The sequence below is a fragment of the Acanthisitta chloris genome, unplaced genomic scaffold (genome assembly GCF_000695815.1).
Source record: "Acanthisitta chloris isolate BGI_N310 unplaced genomic scaffold, ASM69581v1 scaffold6213, whole genome shotgun sequence".
Lineage (NCBI taxonomy): Eukaryota > Metazoa > Chordata > Aves > Passeriformes > Acanthisittidae > Acanthisitta > Acanthisitta chloris.
This window is the reverse complement of record NW_008666463.1, coordinates 7,506-24,634: the sequence shown is the minus strand read 5'-3', so window position 1 is coordinate 24,634 and position 17,129 is coordinate 7,506. Positions and strand designations below refer to the sequence as shown.

Sequence of the window (17,129 nt, the reverse complement as noted above, 5' to 3'; positions counted from 1 at the left end):
CTGTGGGAGGGTAAGGAGCAAAGAAAAACCTGACACATCCCTGAGAAACATCAAGAGAAGAAAAAAAAACATTCACACTGAGGAGAATGCACAGAATTCCTATTCTTGACTTCTGGCATTCTAACTCAGCCAAATAGTTTAAGTCTCATCCTCTTTAGGGCTCCTGACCTTTGAAACAAGTTATTTTACAGACATTGTCACCAATTTAGTGGGACAAGGAGAGAGTGGAATTGCTTTCTGCTTTTTGAGTAACCTAAGTCTTATGAAGGGAAGGTATGGAGACTGACTCCAGGATATGACCCCCCTGCACAACAGAGATGCTGGAAGATGAGAACTCGAGTAACCTTTGAGTGCTATTTATAGCCAAACACTCCACTTGAACTCTCCTCCAAATTTCTGACATTCAGTGGGAAACTGAGCTCCAATGGGCTGTAATTGCTTTCCTGAATCAGAAAGCAGCTCTGACTCAGTACAGTACTGAGTGACTATGTGGGAAGAAGCATTTGAAAATACTACATTTTCAAGCAAAGAGCTAAGAGTAAACTTTGAGGGCCAGTGATGTCATGAGTTAACTCAGAAACCCAAGAACTTTTAGCCCCCAGTTTATGCCAAGTTATGTACAGCAAAGCAAGCCAAAATACTGAGTATTTTCAGAAGCTGACCAAGTTCATCGCTTCTTTAAAAAAAAAGATCACCATGCTAATGGTGCATAGCACAGACTGTATAAACTCTTGTTTCAAACTGAGCATTGGAGAAACTGTACATAAAACCCTCTCCTCTGCCTAAAAAGATCCACAGCCTTTTGGTGTACTGTCACATCACACACACGCTGTGTAACACAAGAGCCTGGAAATAACATCTCCAGGAACACCACAGGAGAGTACAAACCCACCCAAAATCAGGATGCTACAGTCTTCAGAAAGAAAACATCGAATTTATCATTACCCATCTTGCAGACAGAACACACCCATCAGGGGCCCATCCCACTCCACAGCTTTTTTCTTTGCAGCATCCTCCTACAGCTCAAAACCAAAACAGGACAAGGACAGGTGCATCAAGAGATGCACTTTCACCCAGGTCTGTGTCTATGAAGCTCTGGTTCTTCAGATGGGAGATTCTGTCCATCAGAGGTCACAGAATCCAACACGTGGCACCACAGAGCACAAGTTTACTGAGCTCCTTGGGAGCACAATACAAAGCCATAACAAGCACGAATCCAATGGACAGCTTCTGGGGGGAATTACTTCAAACAGTGACTGTGGAAAAGTCCAGTCAATTAAGGTTCTACCAAAGCAAACTTCAACCATTATTGCCTTCAGGTCTTTGCTCTTAATCTGCATAAAATAAAGTAATTCTACCTCTCATTCTGTCTGGATCAGGCACTGGATGTGCCCACTATCAGGCCAAGGCTAATAGCCAAAAGCACAGCCACAGTCTCCTCTTTTTGTTATTAAATCTTCCTACACATTCCTCTCCCTCTAGAGACTTCCAAAACATGCTGTTTGCTTGGTTTTGGCAATACTAGGCAAAGTCAGCTGGAAGTCAGGTCAGGCTGGTTAGAACATTCTTGCTTGCTGTGGTCTCCCTTGGCTACTCAGAAGCCACATAATCCTTTGAAAGCAAAAAGACAGAATGCTAACCTTCATAATGATTCAGATTCAAGAAAGTTTTTTTAAAGGACGTAACTCCAAACAGGAGTGTCAGGAAAAACAAAAATATAATACACACACACACACAGAGGAATAATCAACTGCACAAACAGGAATAATTTGTTCAGGTAACAAATCTTCAGAAAAGTATTGATTTAAAGTCAAATTCAACTTGCAAAACAAAGGCAAAAGGCAGACAACAAACAGAGATGTATAAACAAAAGCACAGCTTGCAGGACAGATGAAATAACACTCCTACTCTCCATGCATCAATAGAGCTCCACTTGAGTAATATGACTAATTTGGGGCAACAAGTAATGAAGAACAGAGATCACGCACAGAGACTCCAGAGGAGAACAAGAGCAGATGAAAGTCTAAACAACATGAGTTAAGGGCAGAGAAAGATTTGATGTGATTTAGCCAAACAAAAGATAACTGAGGAGAACAGTCTGCAAGTTGGCTCTAAGGGTGGCTGCACTGGAAAAGGGAACACTGACCATGGATATGATGCATTACACCAGCAAAGCCACTAAGACGACACCAGTTGCTTTACTACAACTTTCTTCCTTTCCTCCTGTTCCAATGAAACAGCTCAGTGCTCCCTTCACACTGAGTTATAAATTTCAGTACGCAACAGTGAAGACAGAGTCTGCTAAACCTTCTCATCCGAAGGACTGCAGTGGGCTTGGCAGCTGTGGAGCTTCCAGCACTGGAGATAGTCTGTCTAACCAGTTCCTAAAGCCACCTGTCAGGAATGGCACAGCCACAGCTGAATTTGCCTGAAGAGAAGGAAGAGATAAAATGAGACCTAAGATTTCTTTCAGTCTATTTCTGAAGAAGTTTTGAGAAGCTGAACAGAATTTGAGGGAAAACTGATGGCTAAATGACAAGTTAGCAGTTGTTGGAAGTTAACACTCTGTTACACAGGGGAAAAAGTCCTTGCAGAACTGCACTGTGCCTTTTGTTCCCACAGCAAGTGGATACAACCAGGATAACTTTGTGCAATGCAATAATTTTTTTAACTTTTCCTAGTAGGTGCTGAATCTTCAAGTACGTAAATATTCACGTTCACAAGAAATAGAACCTGCATTTTTGTGCACAATGCTTAATGTACTACAGCTTGGTTTAGAGCTACAGATTTAAGCTCTTAGCTTTCAAAGTAAGGACTTTATAACAGCAGAAAATAATCTGTAATAGGAAATGAAGGTGCTCATGCCCCACTGCAAAAAAAGCCACTTGCTTTCTTAAGCAGAATCAAAGATGAGTGACAGTGTGTTTTACATATTCTGTTTTCATTCATCTGGTGAAAACTAGCTTGACTTTCTAGAAACAGAGTTTGATCTTTTACACTAAATACTATTATACCATTTGTTTTCTTAGAAACTTATTTATTTCAATTACTTCTTAAATATACAATAGTAATATTTTGCCAAAGGTGAGTGAAAAAAATAAAATAAAAAATCAACAGCTTCATGTGTTGCATCATACACTGCAGAGCACTGATGACTCAGTAAAATCTGTTGCTTCTGACACCGTAGAAGAACCCAAATATTTAATAACACCATGAAATTGATAGAAGAACAATGAGTCACAGGTCCAGTTGTGTCCCCAGACACAGGAACCAGAGTGCTGAAGCTACCCCTGCAGGAGGAGCAGGCAGCACTGCTCCAACGCAGTGACCTTACACCTCCCAGCACACTCACACTACCAACCTGACTTACCAGTCTGGCCAGTACGGAGCTGAGTGGCTGGCACTAGTTACTGCCACCATGCTTTGCCAGTAAGCTACAGAACATCCAAAAAAAAACCCCTCAAAACTGAAATCTGATCGACTGATTCAGATCTAATCATCTCGCACCACGAGGCTTTCACCTAATACTCAAACTCTGTCTTAAACACTTCTGAACTCTGGGTTTACTGTCATGTGCTAAAGAAACTACATGACTGACAAATGCAAAAACCAACCAAAAATGCCAACTTAGACTCCAAGTGTGTTTAATTGATTCTTTTTAACAAACTATTAAAAGAGACTTGTGCAGGAGACACAAGCAAGAGAGTGAGGCTTGTCTCCCTCCTTGCTCCTCCCTCACTCTCCTGATTCACTTCAGGAGAAGAGTTACATTCTGGGGAAACCAAGCTTGCAAGAGTAGTAAGTGCTTCATTCCCCAGGGTTCCCATCTCCACACCCCTCTCACCCAGAACCCCAAGGACAGCACCACACCAGCAACCATCTGCTGGGAGAGGAACAGGCACATGAACCAAACTGAACAAGACAGAAAAAACACTGTCACTCACTCAAATAAGACACTTTCTGTAGCAGGATATTTGGGTCACCAGCACTATTTACCAGATATTGCCTTTAAGTGACCTGTGGCTTGAGCAGGTGCTCCATTTTTTCTGTACCTGGTTGAAATCACAACCCCCTGTAACTGCTTACCTGCAGGATGAGACTGACCTTTACCAACTCCAGCACAAAACTCAAGACAACCCAAAGGCTTTACTTCAATGTACTGTCAATGACCAGGAGTCAGGAGCTGTCCCACAACACACCCCTTGCACCCTGTGAGGGCTACACCAAGACCCAGCAGCAGCACAAAGCCCAGAGGAAACTCCTGCACCCTCCTGCAGAGCCTGAGTGCCATTACCTGGATGGATGAGGGAAACATACAAGGGGGAAAATAAAGAAAATAGAGAAAATCAAGAAAAAAACTAGGCTCTCTCCCTGGTACTGGCTACATCCCACCTCAATTCAGACATTACATAGGACTGGAAATAAAGCACTGCTGCTTTTCTCCTGCCCAAACTCTCCTTCTGTTCCTTTTTGGCTGAGGCTACTGCAAGCATCAATATAACAAGATGTCCAGAAATCAATACTGAATGGAGAACAGTTTTTAACCAGCAATAGCCTCATACTGGAACAGGAGAGCAAAGGGGGGGTTGTCTTGCAGAAGAACTCAACTTGCACAAAAAATAAAGTACGGCAGAAGTAAAATAGAAAGGAGAAGCAGAGTTAATACAAAAATATATCCAGGTCTTGGAGAAAATCTTGTTAAAAGGAGAACTGCACAAGTTATTTATGGCATGGCCCTGAAACACTGACTGATTAATTTGATTACCTCTGAGCTACAAATACATATATATATAAACATGCAGGCAGCTTGAGAGACTGAGGAGTACCCTGGCCAATTTCAATAAACCACAAAATAAAACTGCTAACTCTTTATCTCTCTTCCCACTCCTCATCCCCTCTGAAGACAGGTTAAAGTCTCAGAATCATCTTTGCCAGAGAATTCCAAAAGCATATCTTAAGGTATCAGCTTTGAAAGCTAACTTAGCCATCTGATGCCTAAAAGCATCAGTTTAAGTGTTATGACAATAAGACTGATCTTCACAGCAAAATCCAACTGAAAAACAGCTGAAAAATAAGAAGCTGGTCCATTTACCACACGGTGGAAGCAGGGAAGTTAATTTGACTAAGAGCAGGATTAGACTAGATTCTTTTCTAATCCAAAAGCCTACTAGACTAGAAAAAAAATATTTAAATCATGCAAAGTCTCTGAGAAATATAATATTAATAACTCAATTCCATGCACAAAATTCAGACAGTTTATCCAACTTACTCAAAAGCACAACAATCTGTACGTTTCACATACCATATATTCCTTCCCACTCTGAATCTTTAGATGAAGAAAAAAATGAGCAAGTTGTTGTAATGTGACAGTATGTCAAAAGGCAGAAGTTTTCCAGCTAACAAGACAGAGGTGATTTCAGTGGCAGTGCAGCTCTGACCTCTGAAGAAACACCTACAATGAATCCTATTCAAACTTTCCTAGTGAAAACTGTTGCTCTCCTTTGATTCCTATGCTGTGTCCACATAACTCAGGTCAAATCATGGTGAAAGCCTTTCTAAGTTTACAAGTCAGTCACAAGATCTGGACTAAGGTTTTTGCCATGGTGAATGTGGCTAAACACACTTCAGATTTGATACTGCTACATTTTTACAATAGTTACATCTCTGCTCAAATTCCAGCAATCCTCTCAGATTCCCCCAACAAAGACTCTGCTTTTCTTTTCTATTCCATAACACCAATAAACACCGACAAATGCATTTGTTACGTTCCACAAGCACAGAGGTGCAGCCACGAAACCGACAAACATGATCTCCTGTTTCCTGCAGCCCCTCCACTTCCATAGTTTCAAGTGGAGCTTGGATAATCCATCAGACATTAAGTTCTAATGCTCACCTCCATTTAAATCACAGTTAAGTTACTCAATCAACCCAAGAAAAGAAACACTAATCTAATTGATCATAATTAACATGATCAAGGAATTTCTCTAGCCCAGTCTCTGACACTTTCCAAGGGCTGTCTGGGATGCAGGATGAAAGCAAGCTGTGCATCTCTGGCACTGTTCTCTCACACCACAGCCCACTCCCCAGCAGTGCTGGATCACAGGTCTATCTTGGCACACTGAAGCTCTCTGTGTTGGGGGAAACAAACAATTTACTTTATTTTAATCAAAGACCCCTTGCTGTTAGTGATAACATCTCACACAAAAAAAACCCACAGGTTTGGTCCACAGGTTGGCATGTGAGTAAACAGAAATTCACACACAGAGGGGAAAGCACTTGATTTTACAATCGCTCAATCTTACCCTAACTTTTTAGTTTATCCTAAAGCAGCGGATTTCATCTGGGCCCATTCATATTTTGATCTGTGATCTGTATTTCCACTAAGTTGATGATCACTTTTTGCCTTCCCCAGTTCCAAAACACAACCACCTGTTCTGCCCCTCCTCATTCAGGCCCTCAGGCCTGAATTACCTATCAAAACTCGGCAGGTATTAACAGAAACGTTACCAAAACTACATTTATCTTAAACAATTTACACTGCATTTAGTCCCTCACTGTCTCACATACACCAAACCATCTATGTGAGGGTCCTCAGCCACCTGCAGGACTGTGTTTCAACAGAAAAGATGGGTGTACATAACTTTGGTCCCTGACTGAACTAATGGGTCGACTACTCACATCTATATTGTAGAATCATCAAGGTTGGAAAATCTCTTTAAAATCATCAACTCCAACTGTTAACCTGTCACTCCTCTGTAACCCCTAAACCATATCTTCCAGTGCCAGGCCCAGAGGCCTCCTGAACACCACGAGGGATGGCAATCTCACCACTTCCCTGGGCAACCTGTTTCAATGCCTGACAAGCATTACAGCAGACCTCTGGCTGAACATGGTCCCTCTGCACAACACCCTCATTTTCCTCACAAACCTCTTTATAAACAATAAATAATAGGGATACAGGCACTCAAGCTGTTTCCTCAAGTCAAAAAGCAGCTCAATTACACTCCAAGTCACTTCCCAGCAAACTCAGCCAAACAATGCTGAAACACTATGAACAGGGAATTTTAACTGCAGGGATTAACATTTTGACGTTTCACAACTTTCTGAACTCTGTTTTGGCTGCAGAATACACCAAATTGGCATCAAGGATTCTTATCTGACCGCATGCCTGAACCAAGACCTTTCTCTACCCTCTTTCAGAAACAACCTGTACTGCAGAGAGGTCTGCACAGCATTAGCCAGTCATTTCCCCTTCCTGATGCCAACAAAAGTTGGGACCAGAAAATTAAACAGCTTTAACCTGCCAAAATTTCCCCACTTCTCCCCTTTACAAACTCATGTTTAGGGACCCAGAGAAGTACCCACCAAGAGTAAGAGCTCTGAACACTAATCATTCATTCCCAGCAGCAAAAAGCTCTCATCTCCAGCCACCAACTACTGCCCCTAAAAGGGACATGTAATACACATCCTTCCTGAGGATCCACAAAAGAACCAGGATTCTTCAGAGCTGGAGTATTATTTTAAGAAATCAACAGTACCCCAATTAACAAGTGGAGCTAAATGTTTCTGGAGCAGAACAGGACTCCACTGTCAGAATACTAATAATCTGTTTAATTACAGCCTGAAAAAGGGAAACATCTCCAAACAGGATGGTTCTCATTCCATAGGTTATTTACCTATAAATCCCTTCTTTGCTACTAGGAGTCAAAATGAAGGAAAATACAAGGGAGACTTAGTTTTTGGTGAAATAATACAAACACTGACAGTTGTTCATTAACAAAGTGCCTGTACTTCCACAGCATGAGGTATGGCTGTCCAAACCTAAGCTAATCAGGCAGGTTTTCAGAGGACCTAGCAAACACAAGGAGTCCAAGGGCTGTTTGTGTGCACATGGAAGTGTCTATGTGTACATACTTGCTGCTATGTCACAGGGGTGAGGCACAACCCTCCTCAGAAATTCTGCTTAAGGCTGTCACCCTCAGCATCCAAACCCACAAACTATTTTAATCCCCCCTTGAAACAGAATAAACAACTGCAAAAAAACCATCCAGCACCCTGATGGTGGGTAAATACAACCTACAGAAACATCCTCAACAGTTCAGCTGACCTCTGGCCCTACACTTGCATATGCAGTGGCTCTCAAATCAAGACAGCTGCCTACAAACAAAACACAACTCCTACAACAGCACAATGGCTCAAAACCACTTCTGCACAAGTACTTTGAAGAAGAACATCCCATTTGGCTGCAGTTGCTAGAACTTACCTTCCAGAATTAACATGTCCATGAGAGATCTGAGCATTAAAGGATTCAGGAAGAATGAGCAAAACTAGTTTTACAAGTCATACTCATTAAGGTCCTAATGACACAGCCACAAACCCTGAATGTGAGAAACCCCAAGAAATCCAAGACACTAAATGCAAGACTGATTTTCCTCTAAGTTGTAAGGTGGAATGAAGCCTCTCACAGGAGAGGCCAAGCTACCCTGTAGACAAGGCTGCAACTTGCTTGAGCCATAATTCTGCCCTCTACTTTTGCAAGCTCAATTCTGGGGACTGAACTGTGACTAAAACAACTGCAGAAATCACTTGCTTTTGCCAAACTACAAAAGAATGCACAGGCCCAACACTAAGCTGCTTTGTTTGTTGCCATTATGGAAGCCTAAAAAACCTCACTTAAGGTTAGAAAGGATATTTCCGCAGCCAAACCAGCTAGATAAAACCAGTGAAGATATTAGAACATGTCCCAGAAACACAAACGTCTTTTTCAAGCAGCGTCAAATTGTGGTTTTATTAATAAACTGGAGATTTGAAGCATCTCCTTTAGGTTAGCCTTGTATTTCTAGTGTTCAGATTCGCAGTGGGAAAGACAAGAGCAGCTTAACTAGAGGACTCTCCCAAGAGTATTCTCACTCCCTTGATCTCACACATTCATGAAGTGGCATTAATTTTGTCCAGTCTTTTAGAGAGGGAGATGGAGTCCTCAAACAAAAGCACTCTTTCTGCTTTGCTCTTCTTCCCAGATTCCTTCTGTTCTGCCCATGTTCTACACCCCTACTCCAAGCACTCAGGAATCAAAGCATGGAAACCTCAGATTAAAAACAAATCATCTAATCCTGGGGACAAGCAGCCAGCAGAAAGTTGAAGACAGCATTCTCACAGGCAGCAGAGGTACCCCCTGGCTGTGGTAAACACCGTGAGCACTGCAGCCCGAGCTGTGAGCACACACCTCAGAGTGCACTGCCCTCCCAACACCAGCCAGCAGCCATCTCCTCTGACAAGTTACTAAGCCAGCAAAGGCTTTGGGACACAGCAGCCACCAGGAACACGAGAGAAACAGACTGACTGTCATCTTTAAAAGTGCTTCGAAAGAAACCAGACTACTCAAATTCTCTTAGTGCACAGAGTATCCCAGGAACAGTCCATCTTCCCTGTCAAAGTTTGGTCCCCAAGAGTTACAGCAAATAGGTTGCTGCAACTTTCTGCTGACAAAAGTTATGCTGTGTTCTAAGCTGGGGCTTTTCCAAATTCAAAATGCAAAGAGAGCCCAGATCCCAAGTCCCTGCCCCCTCTGCTTCCTCAGAATAAAGCTCTCCTTCAAGACTGTACACGGCTTTACATCCAAGCACCTGCAAACAGATGTTATTTTATGTCACTCTCAAGAGTGGTCAAAGGTAAAGCCTGAAAACTTCCATTTCAGAACACTACTACTACTCCTCTGACTATACACCTGTGACGATTGCAAGGGATTTGTTTCAGAAGAGAGTTTTTACATCTTTTTGTCCTTGGAAGTTTGAAACTGACAATTTTCAAATCCTTGCAAACACCCCAGTCAGAAACCAGAGGAAGATGTAAAAGAGTGAGGCTTTCACTACAGAAGTAACAAATGTAGTGGCACTATGTTCATCCAGCCTGGTTCCAAAAGGTAAACATTAAATACCTATTTTCCAACAGTGATATCTCAGAACTATAGAATGGAAAAACATTTTTGTCAAAGTCAAAAGAGTATTTCACCTGTAAATTTCTGGAGTAATGGATTAATAATTAGATATCGACCAAAGCAGCACGAATAAAAAAGACATTTTTAACAAGTCTATTTCCTTCCATTCTCTTCCCCTCAATTCTCCCCCGGTAAATATGGAATCTCAAGTCAGTAAAATGGCATTTAGTTCAAATTCATTTTTCTAACTTTGTATGTACAGAAAGAGTGGACCAAACAACCTCCAACACCTGTAAGAACCATGAGCTTGTTTTCCATGCTCTGCTCCTCATCATCATGGTAAATCTCCAGACCCATCAGTGTCTAAATTTACAGGTTGCCTGATCTGTATACAAGTCAGGTTCAGTACAAAAACCAACTACACAAAGAAAGTACCTGCTGCCTCCAGTAAGGCTTCTAGTCTTGCTTGTGTTTCTGGATCCACAGTTCTCAAGTCTGCACCTTCTGCAGCACTCGATAAGAATATCTCCGACGTGGTTTTCAGTACTGGGTTATCAAGGTCTTCTTGGTCCAAAATAAAGGATTCAACCTGTTTACCAAGGTAAAAAAGAAAAAAAAAATAACCATTTTGGAAGCTTTAAAATAAAATATTACACAAAAAAAAATCCCACAAAAATAATCTAACTGTACTATCATGATCATGTTTGAACTGTACAGAGTACAGAACACAACTGTAAAAATTATCTGGCCAACTCACTGGAAAGGCAGTGAAATCACAAAAGGCAAAACTCTACATAGAAAACAATTTGTTGTAAAAATTGCAATTAATTAAACTACAGCAAAGCCAAATCAGATTAAATATTGAGTGAATGTTATGCATGTTTGGACAGTTAACCACCAAGGCAGACTGCCACATGAGGCTCTGGCATCTCTGCCACCAGCAGCTCATCTACTGTGTGATTAAAAAAAGCCACCAGTGATGCCTTTGGTACAGCTGGACCTGCCCAAGTGCCAGGGAAAGATGGAATGTTCTCCCAAGATGCCTTTCACTTCTCTTTTACAAGTAACCTAGCACAAAGATTTTGTTTGTTTTGAGCAGAAACACAACAGCTGACCAAAATTCAACACCGAAACCTGTTTCCAGCCCAGTCTATAGTATTTTCTAGCCAGAAACAGATACATAGAACAATTAAGCAGGCAGGTATTCCAACCAAGCAGCAGTAATGCTGCCCCACCAGTGCCCCACGTGACCTCCAAACACAAGCTCATGGAATTACTCAACACAACACTCTGCAGTTTTGTGACAACTTGCCAGAGTAAACAAGGAGGATACCTGACTCATACTCTAATGAGAGCAGAACCACATTTCAGAATCTCTCCCATGTTCAGACAAATTTTTCTCTATATTCAGTAATATTTTAAGATAAAACCACTACTTTGTAACTAGATGTGATCTGCTCAACACTATCCACATGCCTGTTACAGAGCCCCTGCTGCCCTCTCCCACTTCACACCTCAGTCTCAACTTGCTTTCTCGGTCTTCCCCAAACACTTCTCCCTATCTTTCTCACTCCAGCCATAAGCTATCATCATACTCAGCCCTATCACACAACACCTTAAGAAAGGGACAGTTTATACTTTAAAAAAAAAATCAAATCAGGCCATCTGCAAATTCATTAAGTGTCTCATTGTGGGAAAAATGTTAACAGGAGTCTGGGAGCTGCACAGAGCTCTGCTATTCAGGAGCAGCTTGGGCTCATTTCTTCACCTTTTTGATATGGAAATGGCTGTAACACTATCCCCTGGGGTCCAAGCCAACCTCGTGCACCAGTGAAATGCAGTGCTAACATAGGAATATAGTGGGAATCAGGGAGCAAATAAGTCTTTTAGGAACACAGAACATGAAGCCTATGTCTCAGTGGATATGCATGATGCTGGCTAGCTTACAGACAATGGATCTTGTGTGCCAAGGCACAAATCCTACAGCTAAGGCAGCAGGCTCTGATTTAGGGCTCAAAGCAGACAGATTTCCAGGTTAGTCCAGGCAATGGTCCTAAAGTAAGAGAACTGTCACTGCAAGAAAGAGTTGAACATTAGACAAGCAGAAAATTAGTGACCTAAACCAGTGATACACACTTTTACTACAAACAAAGAAGAGCTATTTACAACTCAAGCAAAATGAGTCCCAGCAGTAAGATTCCCTCTGCAGAACTCAAATTCCAGGATAGTCCAGCCAGCCAGCTTAAGGACTCCCTGCTGCAATGAGCTCTGATGCAAAACTGACTACTGGGAAAATTCACCCTTACCTACAGGAGTACTTTAGGATTTTCCATTTTCTCCCACGAGACTACACAAGGCACTAACATGCTGGAAATATTATTCCTATTGCAACATTCATGTGATCTGGTGAAGGGCAGAAAATCCCACTGTGTGTGTACATGACCATTCACTCTATATAGCTGAGAACTAGAGACAAGAAATTTTACTACATGCTAATGGACTTTTTTTCTTTGTCAATTACACCACTAAATTTAACAGCAGTCCTCCCTTTGAGGACATACCAAAAGGGGTAAAAATGCCATCTACCACTGAGGCAACAGCACTTAAGAACAACAAACACTGCAAAAACACTCGAGTGGCTCCTGCTCAGGGCCAGCCAGTCAGCCCTCGGGCAAAGGGAAGCACAGCAGCCTCGCAGCAACCTGCCAGCAGCTTTAAAACTTCGCGGGTTTAACACTTTGGGAAAGATATAGACCATTTTCCCTCTGATTGCTGCCACCCCAAACTCACTCCTATATATTTACTGGACATCACTGGCAACAATACACCTCTTGAACCTAAACCAGCATCAACTCACGGTTCACAACTGCTCTGTCAGCTGGCAAGGAACCTCTCTCCCCACAACAGGAAGTATGTTGTGCTTACAGGAACCTCTAAAAAACTCTGGGTTTTTTAACACTGATTATGCAAACACTAGTTAAACTGAATTGCACACACAGTTTTTACCTTGGGTATGAGCTGGGTACTATTGGTGCAGTCTGCTCTTTTCACCACTCTTCTCAGCTCTTCCTATCTTTAAGCTCTTTACATCACCAGCTGTACTTATGGAGACCTCACACATTTAAAGTCTCACACAAAAATCTTCCTTCGTACACAGTATTTTCACTGTAGTTCTATATCTCAGCAAGAAAAGGCAGCTGCTTTCATTATTTCTGCACATGTTGAGCATCAATTTTTAGGTTTGGTTTTGATTTTTAGTAAGAGCTTAATAACATACCCACAATACAAATATAACTTGAGTGTGAAAACACTGAAAATCCATATGCAAAACGTTAAAACAGCTGTACCACTGCCAGTCTCCCAGAATGAGTTTCAATGTATTTTCGAGTCAGAATGTCTGACAATTCTATAAATCAGTTTCACACACCAAGACAAGGCTAGAGAGGATGAACAGTTGGATATCTTATCACTGATTGCAGAGTAAGAACTACCTAATTGATCAGATGTCTCCTCTGAAGTGACCTACAATGATCACCTAATAATAATAATTTAAGAAAACAATCAAACTATTCCAAATATACTAAACAAATTTTGGTTTTTTAAACAAGAAATAAACATTATTTTAAAAAATCAAAACAAACAAAGATCCCAAGCACATTTCATGCTATCATTTCTGGAAGACATAATACACTGCTCATGTGGCAAAATTTAGGCACTCTGCTCTATCCTAATCAGATCTGCAGCAAAGTGATAGAGTAACCAGTCAGTGTGCTATTTTTGGATTATTTTGCAGGCTGCTTTGGGCAGTTAATAAGCATCTTACTTGGTAAGGCTCATTAGGAACACATGGATTCGAGACGTTGTTCTGACTGCCGAAACAAACGCGACTAGGAATATTCCCAGTGAAAACCCAGGAAAATCCATGGCTGCAGGGCCCCGAGGCTGTGTGCTCACCACAGTGTGCCTCGCACCCATCACAGCCGTGGGGGACCTTCCCTGAAGTTCTGCCAAGGACTGCAGCAGCCTCACAGCTCTGCAGATCCAGTTACACTGCTGGTTCCTCCCTCCACAGCAGCTACTTTCACAGCCATTCGGACTCTACATCAGTATTTACATGTTAATACCAGGGCTGAGTTTACCGCAGGTCAGGGGTATGGGTAAAGGCAACTCTGCAAGCACCAACATCAGCACTAGCACCAGCAGTTCTTGCGAGATGGACAATGACCTGGAGAGTTACAACACATTTCTAATATTAAATCTAAACTGATCTTTCCCAATGTGCACTGCTGCAAAGTACTTTTCCCAGAACAGCATGGACCAGCTCACAAATAGCCTGTTCCTGACACAGGCTACAGACGATGGGAAAGCTTCCTGTGAGGCTGTACAGCACCACCTCTCTCTCCTCCTGCAGCAGCAGAGACAGCTCCTTCTACTTTCTGCCATTTGTGCCAAACCAGTGCTTCTGGGAAGACTGTCTTTACAAAAAGTGTTGATAGGAAAGAGAAAGCTGCTATTAAATCATGTCCTTGCACTTACGTTTTCCAGGACCACCGTGAGCTATGAGCATTTTTTTGGGGTAACAATACTCCTTGCTCTGTATTTGTGGAGCATCTACAACTAATGAGGACTTGAGCCCTTGACTGGGACTCCTAAACTCCTGTTTGTTATGCTCATAAATGACTCCCTGATTTTCTCTTTTGTGTAAGGAAACCCTTCCTAATTATTCCTGTAACAATTCCATTTGGACATAGGTCTAAATATATCTGAATATATGCAGAGGGACCTTGGCTTCCTTAGGACTAATAAAGGCCTGTAGATATAGGCCAGGCTGAAAGTTCATGCCTATGGAGTTGAAATAGATCATCTATATTTAAACTATTTGCATTCCATAATTAACAAGGTGTGTAATGCTGCATTAGGATCACCCTAGAAAGTTATTGTGGCTTTGTGTGATAGACCCAACCTCTGACAGTTCATCTTGTTGAGCCCTTTATTAAACTGAACACAAACATTGGATTAATACTTGCAATCCTGCTCTAAAAGTTTTGGGGAATACTGATAGGACACTGGATACCACAGCACCAAGTTAAGACTGAAAATGAGTTTGTATTACAAACATGACACCAAACCCCTTGGAACTCCACATACACAGAATGGTAGTTTCAAAACCATTACAAATATGTATTCCAAGAAGAAAGCAAAGTGAAGGACTTTGTCACTGACATGGCACTCCTGAGAGCTCCCTGTGACAAACAAGGGCACCACTACCCCCCGGTGTGAGCTCAACACCAGCAAAAGCCCTGGCTGTGATCTACCTTTTCAACACTCTCCCCGTGCCAGTCAAACATTTGTGTACCTACTTCAGGTATCTTCCTGCACTACCCTCTCAGTTTCAAGAGATGGAGTAAAGGAAGAGGAAAAACCACACACAGCTGTGGGTATTTTTCCAAAACCTTTGAGTGGGACCTCAGTATGGTGTTACTTCTTGGCACTTCAAAGATAGAGGAAGAAAAGGAACATTTCAGAGAAGTATTCCAAGGTCAGTACATAGAAACAACATAGAATCAATGGGAACAACAATTCAGATACAATTAATGACAGAAGACCATATCACTCTGCTAGGCTTGAACGGTGATTTCTGAAGAGAGTTTCTTCAATTAACAAAAACATTCCAGCCCAAGAAGCCAGAAGTCACCAACCACGTGGGAAGAAATCACTAAGAGAGCATCCCCAGTGGTATGGACCCTGTGCCTACACAGTATACTGCCAGCCCAGGGTGGGTAACAAGGTGCTTGGGGACATCAACACCTCAACAGAGACAGCACAAAGTATCTGAAGCATCACTTCAGTCACTGCTCACCTTGAGACAAGTCAGGCAGCTAGCAGACACATTCACAGGTGGATTTAACACATCAGAAAGGGAGAAAACTCAGGGGAGGGAACAAATCATTTTCTACCACTTTACTAAATTTCATGGACTTTCAAAGGGGTCTTATAAGATGGAAGATCATTCTTCTGGGAATACCAAGGCATTAGATCAGCTGAGCTCCCTGTGAGACCACAAACCCACCTGTCCTCCCACCTTTAGGTGGAACTGTCAGTGCTCAGCTGCCTAGAGCAGCAGCTCTGTGGGCAGTACATTAGATTGGGAGGGTGGGGAGAGGAGGGGTGCAAGTCCGTTTAGCTCCAGTTGCAATAGGAAGCTGACTAACCTGAGGCAGGATTATCTAAAGGACAGCCTCTATTCCCATCGATATTAAGCAATTACCAGCTAATGAAACAAGCAGCTATAGGATCTAGGCTGTGCTGAGTTCATTTCAGAGCAGAGGTTCAAGTTGCAGACGCTGCTATAGATACGATGTAAATACAAGTGGACACAAGCTCATGCTTTGTCAAGGCAGACAAGGAAAGCACCTCACACACACAGTGTGGGCCACGAGTCCAACACCCACGTGTAAAACCCGAGGTTCTGATATGTCAGCACACAAACTGACCTCAGCATTCACTTAAGCTGTGTGAAATGACAGGAGAGACAGTGAGCTAGGGCTGACACCCTCATAGCAGCCCCCTCTGCCCAGCCCAGTCCCACCACAGGGTCTCAGCTCTCAAAAGGACAGCAGTATTTGAAATGTGCAGATAAAACACTACATCAGAATTAATGTTTTATGGGGCTACTCTTCCTTTCCAGAGTTTGCTGATCCTGGGTTTTCAATTTTCTTGCACTGCTACTGAACCATAAGCAGACATTCCTGGGCAAGCACCTGGTAAATGGTTCACAGAGATTTGACCACTTACATACTCCATTTCTCTCTCAAGCAACCAGCTCACACTAGCTATCCTTATGCCCATTTAAGCAGTTCTGAATACTACACCTTATCACATGGCTCTGGACAGAGCTGACTGATCTATGCATCTTCCACAAACAAGAGCACTCCAATTTATTATTAAAACACTATTTCACAACAGTAAGCCCAAGACATGACTGCACCCTCAGTTAACCCCCACAACAACTCAGGCACAGAACACACAGGGTGAGTCTTCTGGGTAGAAGAGGCTAGCACTGTCACCAAATTTCTCTGTATAGCAGAAAAGAAAGCTCTACTCATCTCAGAAACTCTGAAAAGACCCAAACTGCTAAAACCAGCCTGCAGCCACCACACATTCAAGGTCTGATAAGCAAAAATAATGATGA

General features: G+C 42.2%; 1 protein-coding gene across 1 annotated transcript in view; it reads right to left on the bottom strand.

The window, feature by feature from the left end:
* The window catches only part of LOC103799772 (ankyrin repeat and KH domain-containing protein 1-like), a gene marked incomplete at both ends in the record, with an annotated part of 76,047 nt that extends 61,122 nt beyond the window's left edge, over positions 1–14,925 (bottom strand). Inside the window, 2 exon segments of the mRNA XM_009072120.1 lie at positions 10,373–10,526; positions 14,901–14,925. Of these exon segments, the coding sequence (XP_009070368.1) occupies positions 10,373–10,526; positions 14,901–14,925 (179 nt within the window).
* Positions 14,926–17,129: the final 2,204 nt, after the last annotated feature.